The sequence below is a fragment of the Bemisia tabaci genome, chromosome 2, assembly GCF_918797505.1.
Source record: "Bemisia tabaci chromosome 2, PGI_BMITA_v3".
In the NCBI taxonomy this organism is placed as follows: Eukaryota; Metazoa; Arthropoda; class Insecta; order Hemiptera; family Aleyrodidae; genus Bemisia; species Bemisia tabaci.
The window spans coordinates 73,881,417-73,906,308 of NC_092794.1; the positions used below are offsets into that span (position 1 = coordinate 73,881,417).

The following is a 24,892-nucleotide window of genomic DNA, read 5'->3' on the forward strand; positions in this document are numbered from 1 at the left end:
TGGCTTAATTAACATAATGGTAATAGAGGTAATGCAGGACTTTGAAATCACCATGACTAAACCACCATTTGTATGGTCCTAGGGATGGAAGCAATAAAATCAACTGTACAATTGATTCAGGAATTATGTCAAAGGCAGTTGCGTCTTCTGACAAAAAAGAAAATAATATACTATAAAAGAAGTGCAGTAACTGTCAACGCATGCACAACCATAATTTATTGTGCTCTGAACTTTTGACATTGAAGGAGATAATGAAGCAATTAGCAAATTTAGGACGGTGAGACGTTTGCAAAGTAGGGCTAATCATGAGTCCGTCACCTAATGTTGTGCTATTCTACAGAAAAGTGACTGAAGATAGAGCACTTGCAGAATAGCTTGTTAGGGTTTACGTTAAGAACTCAGTGGGTCAGCTGTAGGTAAGTATTGAGGCTAGTTAAACATCTACAGTTAGAAAATTTTAGTGAATACCTGCGTACTGAAAGAACTTGAATCATCCGATGCTGACTGATGACGGGAAAAAGGTTCCAATATTCATTAATTAGGCTCACTAATTACTCGCAGCGTATGCTAAAATTGCACAGATCGACGTATATAGAAGGTGTCGTCAACCAAGTTCAAAGACATGAAGACTGAGCAGGGAGCACTTGTATCTACTAATAACACTATTATTGAACGCCGTTCAAGTCAGAACCTTTATACCGGCGCGCGGAATAAATGAGGCCGTGTTTCTTTGAAAAACTCTAATTTTCCAGTTTCTTACTCTTCGCCAAATTCGTTGCGATGCTACGAAGTACAAGTACGAACACAGAATATATAGGCTTCACCAACAGAAGGTTCACTCCCGTAAACTCTTTGTACTTTCCGGCTGTCTGCATTGTTGTCAAATGAGTGCAAGATTGCCAACAATTACAATAAAGTGAACGGCGGTTTATTTGAATTGACGCTTCTCAAATGGGAAATCGAATCGGGTTTTGTCGAGTTTAATTATACGCAACGATAATAATTTTAATGAATCAATTGATTTTACTCTCATTAAAATTAATCCATGAAAAAGATTCAACGTGTGTTCATTAATGTGGGCTGATTGTGAAATGATCAGATGAAATGATGACTTAATAAATTTAAAGCATGTGTACCAGATTTCAAATTCTTTCATATTTCCTATCTTCAATTATCTTTTTAACTCGAAAATTGTTACTTGGACGTTGTTACAAAGCACTATGTTTAATCTTCATGACTATTCATAACAAATTTGAATGAACACTGATGCTCATTTTACCAAAATCAAAGTAGAAGGTACCAAAGGAAACTAAAAAAGCCCTGAAATTGTTAAATTTGTGCATTTCACCCATCAACGTTTCAAGAGTATCGGTAGTCACCTGATTTTAGAAGCAAACGGTGCTTGATGGCATAAGGAGAGTTAGAATACTCCGCCAAAAATTAGCTTACTCTCAATTTTCCCTCTATTAGATCAGGTAGATCTATCTGAAACCTTCGAAACCTTAGAGACAGGTAGGTACTATTATTGAATTCTCCTCAGGATCTGATATTTCTAAGTACATACTTGCCGTTTAGAATTGAAGGAGTAAAGTTGATGTTTTGGAAAAAGAAGTACTTAGGAGAGTGGCGTAAATAAATGATACTCCAAAGGCATTGCTTTTAATGGAAAGTAATTTAATTCTGAATGGAAAAAAATGTACAAACATTTGACTGAATTCTGAACACAAGTAGGTAACAAGAATCAGCATTCTCCTTATCAAAACTAAATTTCAAATGTTACGTCATTTTACTAAGCGGAGAAATGGTATGTTGCTGATGATGGTATCTTGCGGTAGCGTAGAAGTATGGGTTTCATAACCAAGGATGGATTCAGAGGATGGCCCTAGTTCTATGCCGATCTCTCCATTCTGCTGTGAAGATCCACAGCTTGCAGCATCAATAGAACTCGGTGGCTCAATGGTTGCAATCAGTGAAGTGGCAGATTTATCCGTGGATGTGACATGAGGTACAGCAGCTCTACGCAGTGTTCGTCGCACATTGTCCGAAAAGTCTGCTTCGGTAAAATGACTTGAGCAAACAACTCTCGACTTTTTGTACAGGGCCAGTAGATCAGATTCAGACTCCCAGTTACTTTGTGGGTAAAGCCAACTTGCCCACTGACGGCATCTGCAACAAAGGAAAGTACACAAGGATTAGTAACGATATGAAAGGTGTAAAAACTGAAAACTTATGATCAAAATTAGAGATCTGGGTTCTATCTAGCATGAAAGGAGAAGTTTGTGGAGGCTACTTGTAATATTGTCAGAAGTAAAGGGAATTTTGCAATAATGTATGTTAATTTACTTACTACGGGTTTTAAATGCTGTGGGGTCCCTTTTGAACATGACCCAGTTCAAGAAAAGAAATAAGTTTGAAATAAGGAATAAGGTATGAAAGTTTGGGGCACAAGCTATTCATTCTAGAGAACAAGGGAGGCAGAAAGGACAGGTTATACAAGACGAAACTACATCAGCTGATGAATATTAATTTGTGCTTCGCACTGTTGCAATTTCTCCATCACGCCCTCTCAAAAATTAGAATTGAAAAGGAAACAATTCTGTAGCAGTGCATATTTTTATGATTCGGGCGCAGCAGTTATGAAGAAAATCAGCTGATATAAGGCGTATTAATTTTTCCTCTCACGGCATTGCCATATTTCGCCTCCCCAGAAATTAATTCCATTGTGAAAAGATGCTACCTGGGAAAACATGCAGGTCCAACATTTTTAGCTACAGATGAGAAAAACCTCACCAGACCTCATTTTAAAACAAACTGTACAAAGCAATTTTTATACTAGAATTCTCTCTACAAAGTTTGACTAGAATTTTGTCTGGAACTCCAGATTTGAATCTTGCTAAAGTCTGAGTCCCAGTCTCACAATGAGTTCCTTGGATTTGCAAACCGACACAGATCTAGTTAACAAATCAGCCACTTGATTAATTACCTTAAGGAAAAGATTTAAAATCAATTGCTCCCTTTATTTAAAAGAAATAAGTGATGAAAGTTCAGGTCCGAAGCGATTTAATTTAGAGAACAAAAAAGGCAGAGGAGACAGCTTATATGCAAGACGAAACTACATCAGCTGATGAATATCAATTCTTGCTTTGCATTGTTGCTAATTCTCCAATGCTAATAGCAGCCTTGTTTGAAAAAAAAGGTATCACATTTTTAAAAGAAGCAACAACCTCAATGTCTGCTGGTTCGCAAGCAATTTGTACAACTAATATTTACTAAATGACAGGAGAAAGCTTACTTTTCCGTATTGGCTCCTCCTGGTTTAGGAATTCGATGGAAAGACCGGGATGATTTACTGCTGCTATGTCCACACTTGGCGCAGGCCCTTCGTTGCTTTGCAGTTAACATCGTTGGCTACGCCTGAAAGAAGAAAAATTGAAAGATTGACTTTAATGAAATACTGCATAGATAAGTACAAATGCTGAATTTAATAACTTTACAGGGTCATTCTAGGATGGGAGGTAGGATAGTAACCCTGGTGCAAATCTGCTGGAAGAGCTGAGTAGAGGGATTTCATACAGGTAGCTATTAAAGTGGCTATTTACAGGTTTTACAACCTGCTATTTAGGCTGAAAAATTTACAAATTTTTTGACCGGTAGGATACTTACAGTGTTGGGCACTGAGTCCATGTAAAACAGTGTCACAAAATGTAGAAGTATTTATCTGAAGGACAAGCCTTGGATGCAATTGTGTGTCCAGGGCTTTCCACGTGAGATTACAAATCCACCAAGCTCCCAATAATTAACGTTTAAAGTAGGCAGAATGACTGCTTAAATGTGACAGAATGCTTCTTAAATGTAAGTACAAGTTTCATTGAAGTTGCTTGTACTTAGTTGAATTTATCTGCCAAGATCAAGGACCAAAATATTCTATTTTTTTGTTGTGTACTGCAGAAAATGTTGCATACAAACTGTGATACACTTACCGTAAGACTTCACTTTCCTAGAGAGCTGCTAGTAGATAGGGATATTACTTTACATTCTGGCAAGTTGACTTAGTGCTGCCTGCCTCTTTGTAGCCATCTGAAAACATTAATTAGGTACAAATTAGTATCTCTTTTGACATGATTCCTATTCTGAACTTAAAGTTTCATCCACATTATTAATCACAGTTGCATAGTAGGATGCGATCATAAAGACTGATAAGGAACAACTTTGAGGCATCAGTGGTGACTTTCAACCACCAGAGAAAATAAGTACCTACAGGGCTTGTGCAAGCCATGCGGTGATACACTGGTCCCTTCATAATTAACCCTTAATTCACTAGAGAGAGTCGATTACATCTGGAAAGGTTGAGAGTGATTGACATTTCCCAGGTTAAATTGCCAGAATCTTTATCAGTCAGATGAGGGCTGGATGCTTCATTAATGCATTTCATTCATATTATTTCCTTGTTGAAAAGATTACTAGCCACAAATACTGACAAACTTTGGGAAAGATTGACCTTCAATATGTCAGTCTATTGGAAGGGTCACCTTAAAATATTGTAGATCCAAAAGATTGAAGGGGATTGGCTTTAAAATGAAGCAGCACAGCTACTTACCTATCAGCAATGCACAAAACCATCATTGCCAGGAGCATCATTTCATCAGATAAATTAGTTGTGTAACAGTAGCTGGTTAAGTAATGGATCATTAAGGTAATTCGTCAAGCTCAAGTGGCGTGGTCGGACTGGCATGCGATATCTCATTGATTAGGTCAAAAGTCTCGGCAGATTTGGAATTTTTAGCCAAAAAAAGGATGAAAACCCCTGCACATTAGCCTAATGAATCATGCTAAACCTAAAAATTGGCAAAATTCAGAGAATGAAGGCAGAATAGTGTTCGGAAAAAAAACCTCGCATTCAATTCAGCTACCGATTACTGTGTCAAATGCAATGTTTTTTTCCAAACTCTATCCTGCTTTCATTTCTCTGAATTTTGTCGATTTTTGGGTTTAGAATGATTCTTCAGGCTAACGTGCAGAGGCTTACGTCCGTTTTTGTGCTAAAAATTCCAAATCTGCCGAGATTTTTAACCTGATCGATGCAATATAACACATGCCAGTTCTAGGACGTCACTTGAGCTTGACGAATCATCTTAAGGTTAAAAAACCCATTTGGGAGTGTATTCATCCACTGACAATAGCGTAAGGTTTTTCAGGAACCAAGTTTGAGAAAAATTAATAACATGGTAATCAAATTTAGGTAACACATACCTTTAGGGCTTCTCCTCGTCGCAAGAGATACTGGCCCAAAAACGAACTACATCACTTCACATTTTAGGATAACCAACTTAACCACCAAGACAACAGATGAAAAAAACATAACAGCAACTTGAAATTAGAAATTATCAAAATCATACAACAAAAGAAAAGTTTAGCGTTAATAATTAAACTGTTCGTTCGTCATTTTCAAAAATCCTCATGCTCATTCTCCCAGCAGTCCAGCACGCACGAGGGAGGACAAAGTCACAGGGCTGCCAGAAACGGGACTTGAGAAAGTGCACAGAATTTGAGTCCAAAGTACAAAATAATCCGAAATTTTGGGGGAAAGTACAAAATAATCCGCGAGAAAGAAAGTACACAAATAGTACACATTTTTTTCAAATATACACAAAAGCACGCCAAAAGTACTTGGAAGTCTACAATTTGATCCCACGATTGAGTAGAATTAGGTAGAATCAACCATTGAATAACAGAGAGGGATTTCTGCGGGAATTTTAGCCTAATAAATTATTTGCGCCACTAATTCGGCGGGAAATTTTAAAAATTCTTTGAAAACTCGAGATTTTTTCCTAATTTTGAAAAAAATTGTACACAGAGTACACAAAATTCGGCGAAAGTACACAATTAATCCGAATTCTGAAAAGTACAAAATAATCCAAAACGAAAATCGATAGTACACGTGTGTACCGAAAGTACACGTTCTGGAAGCCCTGAGTGAAAGCTTGCAGCCAACTAAACGGCAAGGAACAAAAATCTATAACTTTGAGAGAAAAAAATTGAAAACTCGAGATTATTTCCTAATTTTGAAAAAAATTGTACACAGAGTACACAAAATTCGGCGAAAGTACACAATTAATCCGAATTCTGAAAAGTACAAAATAATCCAAAACGAAAATCGATAGTACACGCAAGGTAGATTTACACAGGTATGGAAAAGTTGAAAATTTCCCATGAGCCTCAGTACGTGTCACATGACCTCGTGACGTAGGTTAAGGGGCCCGTTTTTTAATTAAATTACAATCAAATCAACATTCAAACGTTTGTGCGTTTAAACGCTAAAATTAATATCGCATAACCAAAATTGTGCAAAAAATCCCACAAAATTTTGACAAACGATAAACCGAACATAATAAATCAAAATAATCAAAACATCCAAAATGGCTGACGTTAAGGGGCCGCTGGAGAGCCAATCAGAGGCCAGTTGTTTAGTTCTGTCCATACCTGTGTAAATCTACCTTGTAGTACACGTGTGTACCGAAAGTACACGTTCTGGCAGCCCTGCAAAGTCAGCAGATTTAGGTTAGGTTCTCAATGTAAACATTACTTTCTGGGTGTGTTCTTCTTCTTCGACCGAGATACGCTGGGAGTGAGCCTTCTGTTGGTGAAGCCTATATATTCTGTGGTACGAAGAGCCGTTTGTAAAAAAACTAGCGCACAAGCACAACTCTGAGTCTGACCGCGGGCGGACCGCGGAGCATCAGAGTGCATCGTTCACATCGGTTTCACCGGTGCAACACATCGGTGCCACCAGCCTTCCCCGGCTTTTGATTGGCTCGCAATTTTCCTCAATTTTCTTTTAGTTTGAAAGAAAATTTCTCGTGGAAACCTCTCTGAAGTGCTTCTCAAAGCGACTACAAAGCTATTGATATATTACACCTACCATGTTTCTGTTTTTTTACTTTCAATTTGAATCAAGTCTCAAAAAAAAGCTGTACCTAACCTAACCTCAACCGTGGGTGTTCATTTTCATTGCAAAGAGAAAACATTGCAAATAGCCACCAGCAGTTCTCGATCTGAAATTTGACAAATTTTCAATTTTAAATCATCTTTTGTGACCTAAAATGGTTTTTTGTCGTTCAATCAGTGTCGTCTTAATACCTTTTCACTTCAGTTTCTAAAGTTTATGGCGTTTCTTCATTGTTCCTTTCGCTCCTAATGGTTGAAGCTGAAGCCAAGTAGCTCGTCGGTCTGATCTGCTTTTTTTCCTCGAAGAGGATTTAATTGTGCCTCTCCTTCAAGTCTCAGCTTTAGCAGTGTTACTTTTTCATCATAAACAATTACTTTGGTAATAATCAAAAGTTTACATTTCAGTTCTGTATCTACAAGTGTCTGCATCAGGAATCGTTCTCCGAGAGCAGCATCTCATGACTGCAGCATACAGATGGAAATTAAGCTTGTTTCCTGGTTTTACTTAAACAACTTGTGCTCTAAATTTATCGTTGAAGTGACAAATGGTGTGTATTACTGTACCTGAAAGCCTAGCGTAGAAACTTTGAGCACCTGTCTCAGTGTGAGCGGTCCTTTGTTGCGGTCAAAGCTGCTCATTGATGACAGTTTCTCAAAGGGGAAGTCTTCGATGGATCAAGAAAAATTATCTAATGACTTATACTGATGACGCATTCTATGTCATTCTCTAATAATTCTTCCATGGCTTATGTATGTAGGTATAAATTAAGATTTAATATGTATTTCCTTGACGTGAATAAATCTTTCCTAGTGAGTATTAATCGGACTCCGAATGATTTCCTTTACCATTCCTCTACGGATATTATAGGGAACAAAATGAATCATGTGATTTCAGCCTGATTGTTGAAATTTTTTGTTTGTCGGGACGACATAGATGACATCGGTTAAAAGGCGGAGCGTGATTGGTTGGCTATGTCTTATCGCTGCTTTGTCGTGCCTATGTCAAGTTGAACTTTTGACAAGCTAACGGCACCTCTTAAGTTTCCGACAGTATGTTGTCCATTCCACCTGACAAAGGCACGACAAAGCAGGGATAAGACATAGCCGACTAATCTCGCTCGGTTTTTTAACCTATGTCATCCATGCCGTCCCGACAAACAAAAAATTTCAACAATCAGGCTGCTCAGGTGTGTCTTGTGTTGTTCTTAGTCTAACTCAAAGCTCATAATCATTTAAAATCAATCATCATCACAGGTTTCCTAAATCTTTGAAATGTGCATTGAAATTTCATTGAAATTATTTCCAAGTCATGTCAAGAAGATTTTAATGGTCTTTCACGTTTGGATAAACCTTCAAAAATGTCATTATGAGCGCTTTTATGAATGCTGTGAGCACTAAATGTCACTCAAAATTTCCTCGAACGAAGCGCCGCCCATTATTGTCACTGTTTTTCTTTGATACCTGAATTTATATCTGTTCTTTTTCCCTGAGAGGGGTGAAAAACATCCAAAGCAAGTTTTTAAACTTTTTTTTTCTAAACAGAGCAATAATCAATGCCATTTCTCCCTGTATCGGGTTGAACCTTTGACCTTGCTTGTTCCTTCTCTGCTGCCCTAGGTCAACATCTTTTGAAAATTTGAATGTTTCTATAACCATCTCTTTGGGCTGGAATAAAGGTGAAGCTTCAGACTCTTGAGGTACGGATCCACTTCTCAGACTTTCCAACTTAAATTTTCCTGTTTCAGCATTAACTCCGTCTTCTGTGAAAGTTAAGATCCAGTAGGCATCCTCAAATAATAATCCAGAAATAGGGGGAAAAATCCAGCAACTACACCGAGCCCAGGGGGTGGTTAGGCTTTCTTTACATTTTTTGGACTAGGACAGTACCTTCCATTTGCCAGATATTGCTAGAGTCCCTTTGGCAGTGAATTTGAAAGGCGCCTCCCCAGGCAAATGAAACCTCAAGTGCTCACCCCTTCCGAATGCATGGTATTCTATTCATAGGATGATTTGAATTCAAATTATCTTTGCAGAGCAGATGGTTGAAACTTCTTACAGTGTTTAAAAATCTCAGCTCCTATATTCTTTTAATAAAAGAGTACAAATCGACATCATTCCTTGAAGTTCCTGCAGGATTTTCTTCGTAAAGAGAAGAAAAATCACGGCAGTTTTTAAAACCTTCCGTCAAGTGGTTTCCCATTTAGAAAATAAAGTATGACAGGAAGTCTGTAGTGTCACATACCGAGATAAGTGGTAATTAAAATATTCCAAATCATACCATGAACTGATCCTACAGAAATTGTGCACTTCTGATGACACCGCAACACCAAGGATAAAACTGAGAAATGGTCCCAAACTTAGGGCGAGGACTAAATTTTGAGATTGTCATGAAGAAAGGGTGTTAACTACTATTTCAGGGAGACGATTTTTCTTGATCCATCGAAGACTTTCCCTTTGAGAAACTGTCATCAATGAGCAGCTTTGACCGCAACAAAGGACCGCTCACACTGAGACAGGTGCTCAAAGTTTCTACGCTAGGCTTTCAGGTACAGTAATACACACCATTTGTCACTTCAACGATAAATTTAGAGCACAAGTTGTTTAAGTAAAACCAGGAAACAAGCTTAATTTCCATCTGTATGCTGCAGTCATGAGATGCTGCTCTCGGAGAACGATTCCTGATGCAGACACTTGTAGATACAGAACTGAAATGTAAACTTTTGATTATTACCGAAGTAATTGTTTATGATGAAAAAGTAACACTGCTAAAGCTGAGACTTGAAGGAGAGGCACAATTAAATCCTCTTCGAGGAAAAAAAGCAGATCAAACCGACGAGCTACTTGGCTTCAGCTTCAACCATTAGGAGCGAAAGGAACAATGAAGAAACGCCATAAACTTTAGAAACTGAAGTGAAAAGGTATTAAGACGACACTGATTGAAAGACAAAAAACCATTTTAGGTCACAAAAGATGATTTTAAATTGAAAATTTGTCAAATTTCAGATCGAGAACTGCTGGTGGCTATTTGCAATGTTTTCTCTTTGCAATGAAAATGAACACCCATGGTTGAGGTTAGGTTAGGTACAGCTTTTTTTTGAGACTTGATTCAAATTGAAAGTAAAAAAACAGAAACATGGTAGGTGTAATATATCAATAGCTTTGTAGTCGCTTTGAGAAGCACTTCAGAGAGGTTTCCACGAGAAATTTTCTTTCAAACTAAAGAAAATTGAGGAAAATTGCGAGCCAATCAAAAGCCGGGGAAGGCTGGTGGCACCGATGTGTTGCACCGGTGAAACCGATGCGAACGATGCACTCTGATGCTCCGCGGTCAGAGTTCTGCCAACACCAACTAACAACATACCATCCATCGATGAATAAGGTTATGCCGAAGTTAGGCAAAACATTTCAACGGTCTCTTATGGAGGAAAGCTAGAATTTTAAGAAAATTTATGATTTCCCCGGTAACGAAAGTTTTGGAACTCTATGAAAAGCTGACGAGTTACGTAGAGAACATTGTAGTAGCACATAACATCCATCTTAGTGAAATTATCCCGTATTTTTCATCGTTTTTCACCTAGTGCCAAGTGTTGTTTCCAAGTATTTTGACTATGACTCCTGTTTTCCCAGCCTTTCCCAATGGCAATCATCTTGCGAATCATTTGTATGATCATAGTAATCTTCTTTGCTTTCAAAGTAATACTTTAGCTGCAGTGAAGAAGTATTCTGTCTCTCAACCTTGATTGATTCTAGAAGTATTCTCACCGAAAGTCGCGTTGTTTTGGTCAGGATTTTATTTGTATGCGGTACCAAGATCTTTTCCAGTGTTGACTTATATTATTTATTGCTGTGCTTCGAGTAAATATACCATACCTTTTTTCAGCATCTTATTGGTCAGCCTTTTTCAGCATTGATTCGCTATTATTAATTGACGTAAACAGTGAAGTTTAGTCAATAATAATCTCGTATGGAGAGCTGAACTCCTCTTCTGTGACCATATTCTCCTGCTATAAAAATCATCATGCTGCAAAATGGAAGTACCTGTCTTACCTACACATCAACACTTCGATGGTGTAAGTCCGCAATCACATATCTCATTTGGGTTGTCTGAAAATCTCCGCCTCTATGTTATTATCTTACAGGAGAACAAATTGACACCATTTCTTGAAGTTTTTGCAGAATTTTTTTCGCACGGACAAGAAAAATCACGGCAGTTTTATAGAATTGCTGTTGAGTAGTTTTCCATTTCAGAATTAAAGTATTACAGGAAGTCAGCCACGTTGCAAACCGAGTTGTGTGATTGCCGACTTACACCGTCAATTTGTACGATTCGCGCTTGCTCTCAGTTAAAATTTTAAGTGTTTACTCAGCTTAGTTTACATTCTTCAACATTCTCTCCAAAATGTGGATACCAAAACATCTAAATAATGCGATGGATCATTGTTGTGGTTGTTGGTGTTGCAAAATTTTGGTTTAAATTTGATTCCTTTCTTATCTGATACCGCAATCACATGCTGAATGTGAGAGTTGAATGTGCCTTGAATGTAGAAGTCATCAGATCAATGCTTCATAACAAAGATTTACATCGAATTTATTTAAATAGTTCAGACAAACTGATTACTGCTGAGCTCGGATCTTCATCGGTACCCTAAATTTTGCGCCTTAAATGCAAAATTCAGGCATCGGTGACTTCCACATTCAGGAAATTAGGCAGGCGTTACTTACAGAGGAATATTTTGAGAGAGACAGAATGTTTCATTATTGAAAACTTCAAAAGAAATTTAACATGCCCTCACTATTTTTGAAAATGATATTATTGATATCTAGCGAATGAAATGGAAATGAAGACATAGTTTGAGCATTAAAACATAGAACTTATGCTGTAGCATATTATGACTTATTCTTTTCTTCCTAGTTTGTATTTTTGAATGGTTAAAGTCACACATGACTTGCAGGATAAATTGGAACGGTCATTGTCTACGGGCCATATGGACATGGAATGATATTCACAGCTAGGGGGAAACAAACTGAGTGACAAAAGGCAAGATATGAGCAAGATTTTAGAAGGCTTTAATTGATAAAATTTCATTTTCATTTTACAACAAAATCGAGGGCAATGGTGACACACTCTTGCTAGGTGATGTGACAGAAACTAATCATAGATAAACAACATTGAGCATCACTAGACGTAGACAAGTTTAACACATTACATTGAAGATTTGAATTCACATATCATGATTGCTGGATCTTCTACAGTTCGCCAACTATGCAGCTTCTGTGAACACAAAAGATACTTTCCTTAGAAAAAAAATCATTGTATTTTTCAAGTGAAGACAGTGCTCTGCCTTCTACAGGCAAACCATAAAATTACAGGACTGGGACATTGTGGCGCCTAAAAAAGTTGACGTACCAAAATTGAATGCGCCATAATGAATATGCAAAAAGTTAATTAGGCTCCTAAAAAATGAGTTTTATCCCTGCAAAGGTGTCGCCAACGATTGAAAGGGGAGGCAGAATGCTGAGAAACATTCCAACAGTTATTTACAGCAGACACCTGATATGGTGTTTGCTCAGTGTTTCCATTGAGTCTTCAATTGACTTATTAGAGAATCTTTTAAATTGTCAGTACATGGAGTAATTCACAATAATTACAGCAATATTAGTGGGTTGTTTCCTTGTTGGACTTGCACTTTTTGAGTAGGAGCGCATCATGTAATTTTGATTCTTGCAGTTTAGAAAATGGAGGAAAAGTCTGAGGAGTAAAACGAGGTTTTCTACTTACACATTAGCAAAATGCTGGGCTTGAAAACATGGTGAGCATTTTCATAAGGAAAAAGACAGGTTTTCAATGTGTGATGATTCATAAAATGTTTAACAATCTGCCGATTATGCAGCATCTGCGAACAAACAAGGAAATTTTTAGAATAACAATGTTAATATTCTTTGCATGAAAAGATGCATTTCATCGGGTATTTTCAGCAGACACCTGAAGTGGTGATCATTCAACATTTTCCTAGAGCCCTTTAATGACTTGATGTAGAATCTTTTAAATCGTCAGTACATGGAGTAATTAACAATAATTATAGCAATATTAGTGGGTTGTTTCCTTGTTGGACTTGCACTTTTTGAGCAAGAGCGTATCATGTAATTTTAATGCATGCAGTTTAGAAAATAGAGAAAAAGTCTGGAGAGTAAAACGAGGTTTTCTACTTACACATTAGCGAAATGCTGGGCTTGAAAACATGGTGAGCATTTTCATACGGAAAAAGACAGGTTTTCAATGTGTGATGATTCATAAAATGATTAACAATCTGCCGATTATGCAGCATCTGCGAACAAACAAGGAAATTTTTAGAATAACAATTTTAATATTCTTTGCATGAAAAGATGCATTTCATCGGGTATTTTCAGCAGACACCTGAAGTGGTGATCATTCAACATTTTCCTAGAGTCCTTTAATGACTTGATGAAGAATCTTTTAAATCGTCAGTACATGGAGTAATTAACAATAATTATAGCAATATTAGTGGGTTGTTTCCTTGTTGGACTTGCACTTTTTGAGCAGGAGCGCATCATGTAATTTTGATTCTTGCAGTTTAGAAAATGGAGGAAAAGTCTGAGGAGTAAAACGAGGTTTTCTACTTACACATTAGCAAAATGCTGGGCTTGAAAACATGGTGAGGGATCGGAGTGGAAAAACAGCATTTTCTCGCACTAAAACTGAGAACTTAGAGCACAAGAATCGAACACATTTTAACGGTGAACGCGCACTAATAACACTAAAGATATGACGTTCAAGATAAGAGCTAAGAATCCGCATCAATGACATTTCTCCGTTGCAATTCTCTCTGAAGGATCACAAAAAAACCTTTACGACTCCGTACTACAGGACCCCGTTTATTACGAATCTGAGAATAAATCCGAGCTGAATTATGTACGATATAGTGCTCTGTAACGCGCTCGACATTCTAATAGAATATTTTAAACCTAAAATGTTACTATAATAGAAAAAAACTTTAAAAAAATCGAGGAAATTCAACCGACGACGCTTACCCGAAAGGCCGATGTTTTTGACTAACTCGTCCTAACCTCCAATATTTTTCCTCATCGCTGGATGGTATGTTGTTAGTTGGTGTTGGTTCTGCCCAAACGGCGCGTCATACCAACACCAACTAACAACATACCATCCATCGATGAATAAGGTTATGCCGAAGTTAGGCAAAACATTTCAACGGTCTCTTATGGAGGAAAGCTAGAATTTTAAGAAAATTTATGATTTCCCCGGTAACGAAAGTTTTGGAACTCTATGAAAAGCTGACGAGTTACGTAGAGAACATTGTAGTAGCACATAACATCCATCTTAGTGAAATTATCCCGTATTTTTCATCGTTTTTCACCTAGTGCCAAGTGTTGTTTCCAAGTATTTTGACTATGACTCCTGTTTTCCCAGCCTTTCCCAATGGCAATCATCTTGCGAATCATTTGTATGATCATAGTAATCTTCTTTGCTTTCAAAGTAATACTTTAGCTGCAGTGAAGAAGTATTCTGTCTCTCAACCTTGATTGATTCTAGAAGTATTCTCACCGAAAGTCGCGTTGTTTTGGTCAGGATTTTATTTGTATGCGGTACCAAGATCTTTTCCAGTGTTGACTTATATTATTTATTGCTGTGCTTCGAGTAAATATACCATACCTTTTTTCAGCATCTTATTGGTCAGCCTTTTTCAGCATTGATTCGCTATTATTAATTGACGTAAACAGTGAAGTTTAGTCAATAATAATCTCGTATGGAGAGCTGAACTCCTCTTCTGTGACCATATTCTCCTGCTATAAAAATCATCATGCTGCAAAATGGAAGTACCTGTCTTACCTACACATCAACACTTCGATGGTGTAAGTCCGCAATCACATATCTCATTTGGGTTGTCTGAAAATCTCCGCCTCTATGTTATTATCTTACAGGAGAACAAATTGACACCATTTCTTGAAGTTTTTGCAGAATTTTTTTCGCACGGACAAGAAAAATCACGGCAGTTTTATAGAATTGCTGTTGAGTAGTTTTCCATTTCAGAATTAAAGTATTACAGGAAGTCAGCCACGTTGCAAACCGAGTTGTGTGATTGCCGACTTACACCGTCAATTTGTACGATTCGCGCTTGCTCTCAGTTAAAATTTTAAGTGTTTACTCAGCTTAGTTTACATTCTTCAACATTCTCTCCAAAATGTGGATACCAAAACATCTAAATAATGCGATGGATCATTGTTGTGGTTGTTGGTGTTGCAAAATTTTGGTTTAAATTTGATTCCTTTCTTATCTGATACCGCAATCACATGCTGAATGTGAGAGTTGAATGTGCCTTGAATGTAGAAGTCATCAGATCAATGCTTCATAACAAAGATTTACATCGAATTTATTTAAATAGTTCAGACAAACTGATTACTGCTGAGCTCGGATCTTCATCGGTACCCTAAATTTTGCGCCTTAAATGCAAAATTCAGGCATCGGTGACTTCCACATTCAGGAAATTAGGCAGGCGTTACTTACAGAGGAATATTTTGAGAGAGACAGAATGTTTCATTATTGAAAACTTCAAAAGAAATTTAACATGCCCTCACTATTTTTGAAAATGATATTATTGATATCTAGCGAATGAAATGGAAATGAAGACATAGTTTGAGCATTAAAACATAGAACTTATGCTGTAGCATATTATGACTTATTCTTTTCTTCCTAGTTTGTATTTTTGAATGGTTAAAGTCACACATGACTTGCAGGATAAATTGGAACGGTCATTGTCTACGGGCCATATGGACATGGAATGATATTCACAGCTAGGGGGAAACAAACTGAGTGACAAAAGGCAAGATATGAGCAAGATTTTAGAAGGCTTTAATTGATAAAATTTCATTTTCATTTTACAACAAAATCGAGGGCAATGGTGACACACTCTTGCTAGGTGATGTGACAGAAACTAATCATAGATAAACAACATTGAGCATCACTAGACGTAGACAAGTTTAACACATTACATTGAAGATTTGAATTCACATATCATGATTGCTGGATCTTCTACAGTTCGCCAACTATGCAGCTTCTGTGAACACAAAAGATACTTTCCTTAGAAAAAAAATCATTGTATTTTTCAAGTGAAGACAGTGCTCTGCCTTCTACAGGCAAACCATAAAATTACAGGACTGGGACATTGTGGCGCCTAAAAAAGTTGACGTACCAAAATTGAATGCGCCATAATGAATATGCAAAAAGTTAATTAGGCTCCTAAAAAATGAGTTTTATCCCTGCAAAGGTGTCGCCAACGATTGAAAGGGGAGGCAGAATGCTGAGAAACATTCCAACAGTTATTTACAGCAGACACCTGATATGGTGTTTGCTCAGTGTTTCCATTGAGTCTTCAATTGACTTATTAGAGAATCTTTTAAATTGTCAGTACATGGAGTAATTCACAATAATTACAGCAATATTAGTGGGTTGTTTCCTTGTTGGACTTGCACTTTTTGAGTAGGAGCGCATCATGTAATTTTGATTCTTGCAGTTTAGAAAATGGAGGAAAAGTCTGAGGAGTAAAACGAGGTTTTCTACTTACACATTAGCAAAATGCTGGGCTTGAAAACATGGTGAGCATTTTCATAAGGAAAAAGACAGGTTTTCAATGTGTGATGATTCATAAAATGTTTAACAATCTGCCGATTATGCAGCATCTGCGAACAAACAAGGAAATTTTTAGAATAACAATGTTAATATTCTTTGCATGAAAAGATGCATTTCATCGGGTATTTTCAGCAGACACCTGAAGTGGTGATCATTCAACATTTTCCTAGAGCCCTTTAATGACTTGATGTAGAATCTTTTAAATCGTCAGTACATGGAGTAATTAACAATAATTATAGCAATATTAGTGGGTTGTTTCCTTGTTGGACTTGCACTTTTTGAGCAAGAGCGTATCATGTAATTTTAATGCATGCAGTTTAGAAAATAGAGAAAAAGTCTGGAGAGTAAAACGAGGTTTTCTACTTACACATTAGCGAAATGCTGGGCTTGAAAACATGGTGAGCATTTTCATACGGAAAAAGACAGGTTTTCAATGTGTGATGATTCATAAAATGATTAACAATCTGCCGATTATGCAGCATCTGCGAACAAACAAGGAAATTTTTAGAATAACAATTTTAATATTCTTTGCATGAAAAGATGCATTTCATCGGGTATTTTCAGCAGACACCTGAAGTGGTGATCATTCAACATTTTCCTAGAGTCCTTTAATGACTTGATGAAGAATCTTTTAAATCGTCAGTACATGGAGTAATTAACAATAATTATAGCAATATTAGTGGGTTGTTTCCTTGTTGGACTTGCACTTTTTGAGCAGGAGCGCATCATGTAATTTTGATTCTTGCAGTTTAGAAAATGGAGGAAAAGTCTGAGGAGTAAAACGAGGTTTTCTACTTACACATTAGCAAAATGCTGGGCTTGAAAACATGGTGAGGGATCGGAGTGGAAAAACAGCATTTTCTCGCACTAAAACTGAGAACTTAGAGCACAAGAATCGAACACATTTTAACGGTGAACGCGCACTAATAACACTAAAGATATGACGTTCAAGATAAGAGCTAAGAATCCGCATCAATGACATTTCTCCGTTGCAATTCTCTCTGAAGGATCACAAAAAAACCTTTACGACTCCGTACTACAGGACCCCGTTTATTACGAATCTGAGAATAAATCCGAGCTGAATTATGTACGATATAGTGCTCTGTAACGCGCTCGACATTCTAATAGAATATTTTAAACCTAAAATGTTACTATAATAGAAAAAAACTTTAAAAAAATCGAGGAAATTCAACCGACGACGCTTACCCGAAAGGCCGATGTTTTTGACTAACTCGTCCTAACCTCCAATATTTTTCCTCATCGCTGGATGGTATGTTGTTAGTTGGTGTTGGTCATACTCAAAGACATAAAGACGGAGCGCTCGTATCTAAAAGCACGGGGAAAAAGTGAAGCTAGGTTCGGCGCTGCGCGCTTGTGTGAGTGTGTAAATGAGCGCGGGAATCCATGGCGGCAAACGGAAATTTGATTTGAACTTGTCCTCTTGATTTTTCCTTATTTCTTCTTCGAAACGTGTTTTAAATGCTTAAAACGATTATATTAAGAAAGTTCGGTCTGCGTCCTAATATATTACACCTACTTTTGCTCGGTAACAGGCAGTAATCTCAGATAAAGTTAGTTTTTCTTCTGCTTATGGTGGTTCTGCAGGTTCAAACAGGCCGTTACAGTTCTAGATCTACGTTACTCCCAAATGAAATCAGTCGGTCGACGACGGACCGAAACTAACCTAAAGTTAATAAAATATGAGTGTGTACCTGAATTTGGGCAAAAATCAACCTAAAATACTTTGTTTCCGCAATTTTATTTATTAGTTCCCGCCCTACATTTGAATTCAAACTTGTCCCGATTTCGCCGCCAATCCTCTAGCCAATAGTAGAGGTGATTGAAAAGAAGCTCTAGAAGCTTCATTTTTTGCTTTTAGTGCTCCGTCTTTATGTCTTTGGTCATACTCGTAGTCTCGTCTTCGGTAGAGTCCCTTTATACCCAGAGTTACGACAACTCGATTATCAGCTGACTGGCAGCCGTCCTTGGCTGGCCATGGAAGCCGAAACGAGTGCACCTAAACGAACGATATTGAGGGATAAGGATCAGGAATCCTGCGATGTCTGTCACACAAAAACAACAACATCAACAAAGTGATCAATTAAAAAGAAAATGAGATTGGTTTGTGAATAATTTCTTAATCTAATTTCATTTTAGACCTATGGAAATAACAATTTACTCTTGATAAACCACAATTAGGTAATATTTTCATTATTCTTGTTCACATTCGAGGTACCGCCATCTTGGTGCACTCGTTTCGGCCTCCATGAGCGAGAACCAATCAGCATTGGATTTTTTTTTAGGCCACTTTCAGCCCAATCCTGGCCCAACCAAAAGTGAGTTGTCGTAACTCTGGGTATAAAGGGACTCCAGTCTTCGGGGTATCTTCGCCGATCGCGTCGTAAGGGGGGATATCAGTCAAAACCGAGTTAGTTGTTAGTTTAGTCATGGACCAAGAGGTTTAGTTACTAAAAGAGAATACTAAGAATAACTGAGAGTCAAGACAACACCCCCTCATCAACGCCCCTCATGGAGTCACAAACGGGAATAAAGATTACAGAAACTGAACGTTTTTTGGAATCTTTGATCGGCCCATTCTCAAATTCCTTCCTCCGTTCCTTCTCTCATTCCGTTTGTTCCTTGCCGAACCCGTAATTCCCTGGTCCATTCCAGATTATGATCTTTGCAATCGATGAAAATGTAATCAGAGATGGAAAGTGAAATTTCACGTTTTGAAATTTCATGAAATTTCACGTGAAATTTCATGAAATTTCACAAGGCCCGAATAAATTTCAAAAAAATTGAAATTTGTTGATTTTTCAAAGAAATATTGTTACTAAGCCTCGGAAACGGTTCAGATGATCCTCCTGCTGATGCAGCAGAATGTAGGGATGGGCGATGTCGATGCAATACTATCGAAACATCGATGGTTGACCATCGATGTTTCGATGTTTTCACATCGATGGTTGACAGGATCGATGTCCGAACTATCGATGGGTTCCGCCGATGTTTTCGCCAATGTTTTCGTAAACACAAACAAACACACGCAATTTAATTTATAGTTTTCATCATGGTTTGGACAGGTTGTTGTGTGTGAAGTTCGAGTGTTTTGTTGTGGTTCTAGTCATATCTTTAAATATTTTATTTTTGTGTTCATCCCCATCATGCCGTTGTGTTCAGGTTCTGGCAATATTTTATCTTATCTGATGAACAGTAATCACGTGTTGGATGAAATATAATACTTTCTACTCATTTTTACTGTTTTTTTGGCTTTGGGTGAAGATTTTCAAAGCTTTTGGGAGCGTTTTTCAAGAAATATCGAATTTTTGGGATCGTCGATGGTTTTTGGACCGATATATCGAGACTATCGATGGTTTTGGACCGATGTATCGGTGCTCGATATATCGACGGGTCGCACCATTCGATAGTCGGCTATCGATGTCTTTCGACCATCGCCCATCCCTAGAATATGGCCCACTAATGAGATGCTACACCCAAAGGAGGGGGCACAAGGGGGGTTTTAGAGAAAGTTAGCCCTAACCTAACCTCCAAACCAAATGTAAACAGACATGTACCCAGCAAATCGCGTGGCCGTGGACAAGATTATAAGAACATCACACCCTTTTAGAAACGTTTTACTTTAGTACTTTTATGTTTTCAGAGATGTGAATAATGGCGAAAAAGCCGAAAAGCCGTGCTCGGCTTCATTTTGGTATAAAAAAGGGACCCACTCCCACAGGTAAAGATATAGGTGTGTGCGTGTTTTTTAGCAAATGTTTAGCAATGTTTGTTTAGCAATGTTTTTACAAATAAAATTAAAGTTACTTACGTTTGGAATTACTTGATAAAATTCAAGATGATTGAAAACAATCCATTTTTGAAACTGAGATTTCCGACTCTAAAATATATATGTTGGCAGTTTGGCACTGCTGAGAATAATCTTTATAGTATAATTGTTAAATATGTAGGACATTAAGTTGGTTCAGAAATATACCACTAAAAGTGCCGTTTTTTAGCATTACAATTTTTAGCATCAATTTCTCCAACGTTTCTCAAATAAAAGTCCCCCCCCCCCCCTCATAAAAAAACTAGTATTTTCATGCCGATGCGTGGAGGAAATTGTTCTTGTGGTGGAGCGGAGGCACTCAAGTGTCAATGATGCATTACTTACGAAAATTAAGGACCCATGACTTACATAAGTGACATCTGACATGACACCGAAATCTTCGTGATAAAAAACTGAGCTGCTGGAAGAGTGGGTGGTGAGGTTAGGTTAGGTCAGGGGGGGCTGAAAAATCTCAATATCGAGAATCACCGTTTCTAGGCGTTTCTTGGCCTCTTGAATGTATCCTCAAAAGTTTCAATAAATTTCATGAAATTTCGTGAAATTTCATGAAATTTCATGAAATTTCACGCGTGAAATTTCACTCGAATAAATTTCATGAAATTTTCCATCTCTGAATGTAATCTTTATTCCCGTTAGTGACACTACTGTGAGGGCCACTAATCTGTGGTGTGTGGGTCTATAGGTCTATAGGTCTATCCTGTCCCAGTGTTCCCAGGCGTACGGATATTTCCGTGCCGCGCGGACATTCCCTATACCCGCGCGGACAGCGTACGGACAGGGACGAGTTCTATGGGGGAACTGGTCCTATGGAATAGAGTCCCTTTATACCCAGAGTTAAGACAACTCGATTATCAGCTGACTGGCAGCCGGCCTTGGCTGGCCATGGAGGCCGAAACGAGTGCACCTAAGGCCTTGTCTCCACGGCGCAACTGTTGAGGGAAGTTGGCGCAACTGTTACGAGTTTGTTGCACTAATCGAAGTTCCCTGTCTCGACGCACGAGCATGTGTTCCTGGAACTTTTAGGCGGGAATATTTGAACAACGTTAATTTTTTTAGGTTAAACAATGTCAATTGAGGTAACTGAACTGATAATTATGAACGGGAGGTGAATAATTTGCGTTATTTCGACCAGGTATAAAACAAAAAACAATAACATAACACAGATATGGATTAAAAGAAAATATATTCGATAAAATTTTATTTTTCTGCTGTAGTGATATGCTACAAACGAAAATGTAAAATTGATACTGAAATGTATATAAATATTTCTAAATATTAACCGCTCCGAAATAAAACACCCGTAATAAACTCCCGCTTCACGTGTAACCAGCGGTTATCAATTCAAAATACGAAGGTAAACAACTGTTGAGGTTCCAGGTTTCTGACCTTGAAAGTTTCTGTTATAAGTGAAACATTTTTGATAGAGTCCCTTTATACCCAGAGTTACGACAACTCACTTTTGGTTGGGCCAGGATTGGGCTGAAAGTGGCCTAAAAAAAAATCCAATTCTGATTGGTTCTCGCTCATGGAGGCCGAAACTAGTGCACCAAGATGGCGGTACCTCGTATGTGAACAAGAATAATGAAAATATTACCTAATTGTGGTTTATCAAGAGTAAATTGTTATTGCCATCGGTCCAAAATGAAAATAGATTAAGAAATTATTCACAAACCAATCTCATTTTCTTTTTAATTGATCAATTTGTTGATGTTGTTGTTTCTGTGTGACAGACATCGCAGGATTCCTGATCCTTATCCCCCAATATCGTTCGTTTGAGTGCACTAGTTTCGGCCTCCATGGCCAGCCAAGGTCGGCTGCCAGTCAGCTGATAATCGAGTTGTCGTTACTCTGGGTATAAAGGGACTCTAATTTTTGAGACACTTCCTTCCTTCAACAGTTGCGCCAGGGACCAGTTCTATAGGACCCTGGACTCCCGTAAGAGTCAATGTAAAAATTCGTGAGCAGGTACTAGTGCTGCATTCTCGCGTAGGATCCTCGCAACTCACTGCTGTTATCAGTTGTTGGACTTCATTAAAATCCGTAGGATCGCGTATAACTGCAAAAAATCGAATTTTTCACCGTACTGATACATGTGGCGGGTGCTTCATGGGCGAAAGGGGTCGAAAAACGCCAAAAATATACTTATTTTTCAAGAATTCAGCCGTCTTATGTGTTATTTTTCAATCTCCGGCTTAACCTCACTTTTGGAGCGGGCGATGGATGAGTCGAGGTTCGGGGGGGAGGATCCTCTGAGTTGACTAGGATCCTACGCGAGAATGCGCTGCAATCACCCGCTCACAGCAGAACGGCGTCCTATAGAACTCGTCCCTGGTTGCGCCAACTTCCCTCAACAGTTGCGCCGTGGAGACAAGGCCCAAACGAACGATATTGAGGGATAAGGATCAGGAATCCTGCGATGTCTGTCAAACAAAAACAACAACATCAACAATTTGATTAATTAAAAAGAAAATGAGATTGGTTTGTGAAAAATTTCTTAATCTATTTTCATTTTGGACCGATGGAAATAACAATTTACTCTTGATAAACCACAATTAGGTAATATTTTCATTATTCTTGTTCACATTCGAGGTACCGCCATCTTAGTGCACTCGTTTCGGCCTCCATGAGCGAGAACCAATCAGAATTGGATTTTTTTTAGGCCACTTTCAGCCCAACCAAAAGTGAGTTGTCTTAACTCTGGGTATAAAGGGACTCTACTATGGAACGCCGTTAGTGTCAAAACCCTTTTCGTGCGCGCGCGGAATTTTTTCTGGCGCGCGGAAAGAAAAAACCCATTTTCGATGAAAATCTCTGAATTTCCGGATTCCGCGCCGGTTTTCGATATATTTGCACCGTTTGTGTCAAAACTATTTTTTCCGGCGCGGCGCTCCAAATCTGTTCCGCGCGCGGAATTTTCGATATATCGATTCCTGCTCGCCGCCGGCGCGGCGCTCCGAAATCTGTTCCGCGCGCAGAATTTTCGATATATCGATGCCTGCTGGCCAACTGTTTTTTCCGGCGCTGCACCAGAAAATAATTCCGCGCGCCACTTTTTCGATATATCGATTTTTCTGCGCGCGGAGAATATTAGCTATAGCTACGTTTATGCGAGCCTCTTAACCTAACTTCAATCGAAACCTGAGTTTGAAACCAAGGTTCAAATCACGGCATAAACGATACGGAACTAACGAAATGTAGGTTTCCGAAATTTGTGTTTGAAACCTTATTTTACACTAAAGACTAGGTTTTCGCACTCCGCATAAACGAACCGGAGGTTGAAATTAGTTGAAATTCGACTTCAAATGCGATTTTCAGGTGCGCGATCGGCAATATGGCGGATTTATTATCATACCGTTCGTAAACAACTGGTGCTTATCCCACGATTTAGCTTTAATTTTGCCATTATTCAACATTTTTTACAATCATAATTTTACTATAATTGTTGCTTAAGCACTTTTACGTGATTCCTTCAGTTATATGTGGCTTACTTATCCTTATTTAGCTAAACGTAGGACGTTATTTTCTAGTGAAGGTGTTTAGTGTCAGATGGAATCCAGGCTTATTACTGCTTTTTCAGATTATTCTTGCAACTCTAATCAACATTTTATGACTACAGAAGCAAAGCAAGCAAAGAGCTTTACAGGCTACAATTGAGTAATAGCCTTACCCACCAGTTCATCATCTGCGGAGAACTTTTTTACTGCATCCGCACGATTTGCCTAGGATTTCAAGATAAGGCACCCTGCTTCCCTTTAAGTAGTGCACCGAATTTTTTCATTTCAATCTACCGATTAAATCTAAAATCTGATCCAATCAGAGCTGCATAGCTCTTGAATTTGTGTGTTATCCGTGTACGTATTTCCTGATTGTCCTACTGGAAGTGTGACTCCAGCCACAACCGTGACCTGCTGACTTATTTCTTTGATCCAATCTCTAGTAAATGATGACTCAAATTCTGAAGCCATCATTTATTGAAACTAGTTCAAAGTTATTGCTCCAAAGTATCGTCACTCTTCTCATACTGATGCAGAAGGAAGGAGATTCTTCGGTGAGTGCTCTGTGATCCAAGATTTTCAATTTGAGATAAGAATAAGGTTTTTATTGAGGCGTGTAACAATTTTTGGTCGTTGAACCACTTGTCATAATTGAGCTTTGGCGTTAGAGATGCATCAACTGTGGAAAGTGGCTCTGCCTGTGCAAAAATATCTTGTGACAGCAGTGAATGTTAGTAAATGCACTTTACAGATAGACTGAGAGCTCCAGATTCCAATCTACCTGTATTATTAAATTCAGAAGGATTTTTGAATTGAGTTCATATCGAATCTCAGTGGGAGAATAATATACAGTGTAAGCGAAAGAATATCAATGGTAAGGTTGGGTTGGTGTCTTAGGTTAGTGAAATGCAATGGCAGGTTCTGAAATCTTGTTTTTCAGTT

At 38.1% G+C, this 24,892-nt stretch overlaps 2 protein-coding genes and 1 long non-coding RNA gene across 6 annotated transcripts in view; all 3 read right to left on the reverse strand.

Moving 5' to 3' along the window:
* Positions 1-831, reverse strand: part of LOC109037549 (uncharacterized) — a 54,461-nt gene extending 53,630 nt beyond the window's left edge. For both annotated transcript variants that reach the window (XM_072296217.1, XM_072296218.1), the window contains exon 1: positions 469-831. The gene's annotated coding sequence lies outside the window, so the exon portion shown is untranslated. The remainder of the gene's footprint in view (positions 1-468) is intronic.
* Positions 832-1,653: 822 nt separating this feature from the next.
* On the reverse strand, positions 1,654-5,510 carry LOC140223709 (uncharacterized). Its single transcript, XM_072296224.1, has 4 exons — positions 5,251-5,510; positions 3,981-4,077; positions 3,293-3,414; positions 1,654-2,166 (listed from the first exon to the last, which is right to left on the reverse strand). Exons 3-4 carry the CDS (start codon positions 3,400-3,402, stop codon positions 1,782-1,784), a joined length of 495 nt encoding a protein of 164 aa, XP_072152325.1. The 5' UTR covers positions 3,403-3,414; positions 3,981-4,077; positions 5,251-5,510; the 3' UTR covers positions 1,654-1,781.
* A 6,479-nt stretch (positions 5,511-11,989) lies between these two features.
* On the reverse strand, positions 11,990-17,895 carry LOC140223871 (uncharacterized). 3 transcript variants are annotated; one of them, XR_011899165.1, is made up of 6 exons: positions 17,409-17,895; positions 16,977-17,091; positions 16,545-16,659; positions 13,157-13,271; positions 12,725-12,839; positions 11,990-12,217 (listed from the first exon to the last, which is right to left on the reverse strand). It is a non-coding gene; the product is annotated as an uncharacterized lncRNA (long non-coding RNA). The 3 variants fall into 3 exon arrangements; XR_011899167.1 differs by lacking the exon at positions 16,545-16,659; XR_011899166.1 differs by lacking the exons at positions 16,545-16,659; positions 16,977-17,091; positions 17,409-17,895 and adding an exon at positions 13,589-14,071.
* Between the last annotated feature and the right edge of the window lie 6,997 nt (positions 17,896-24,892).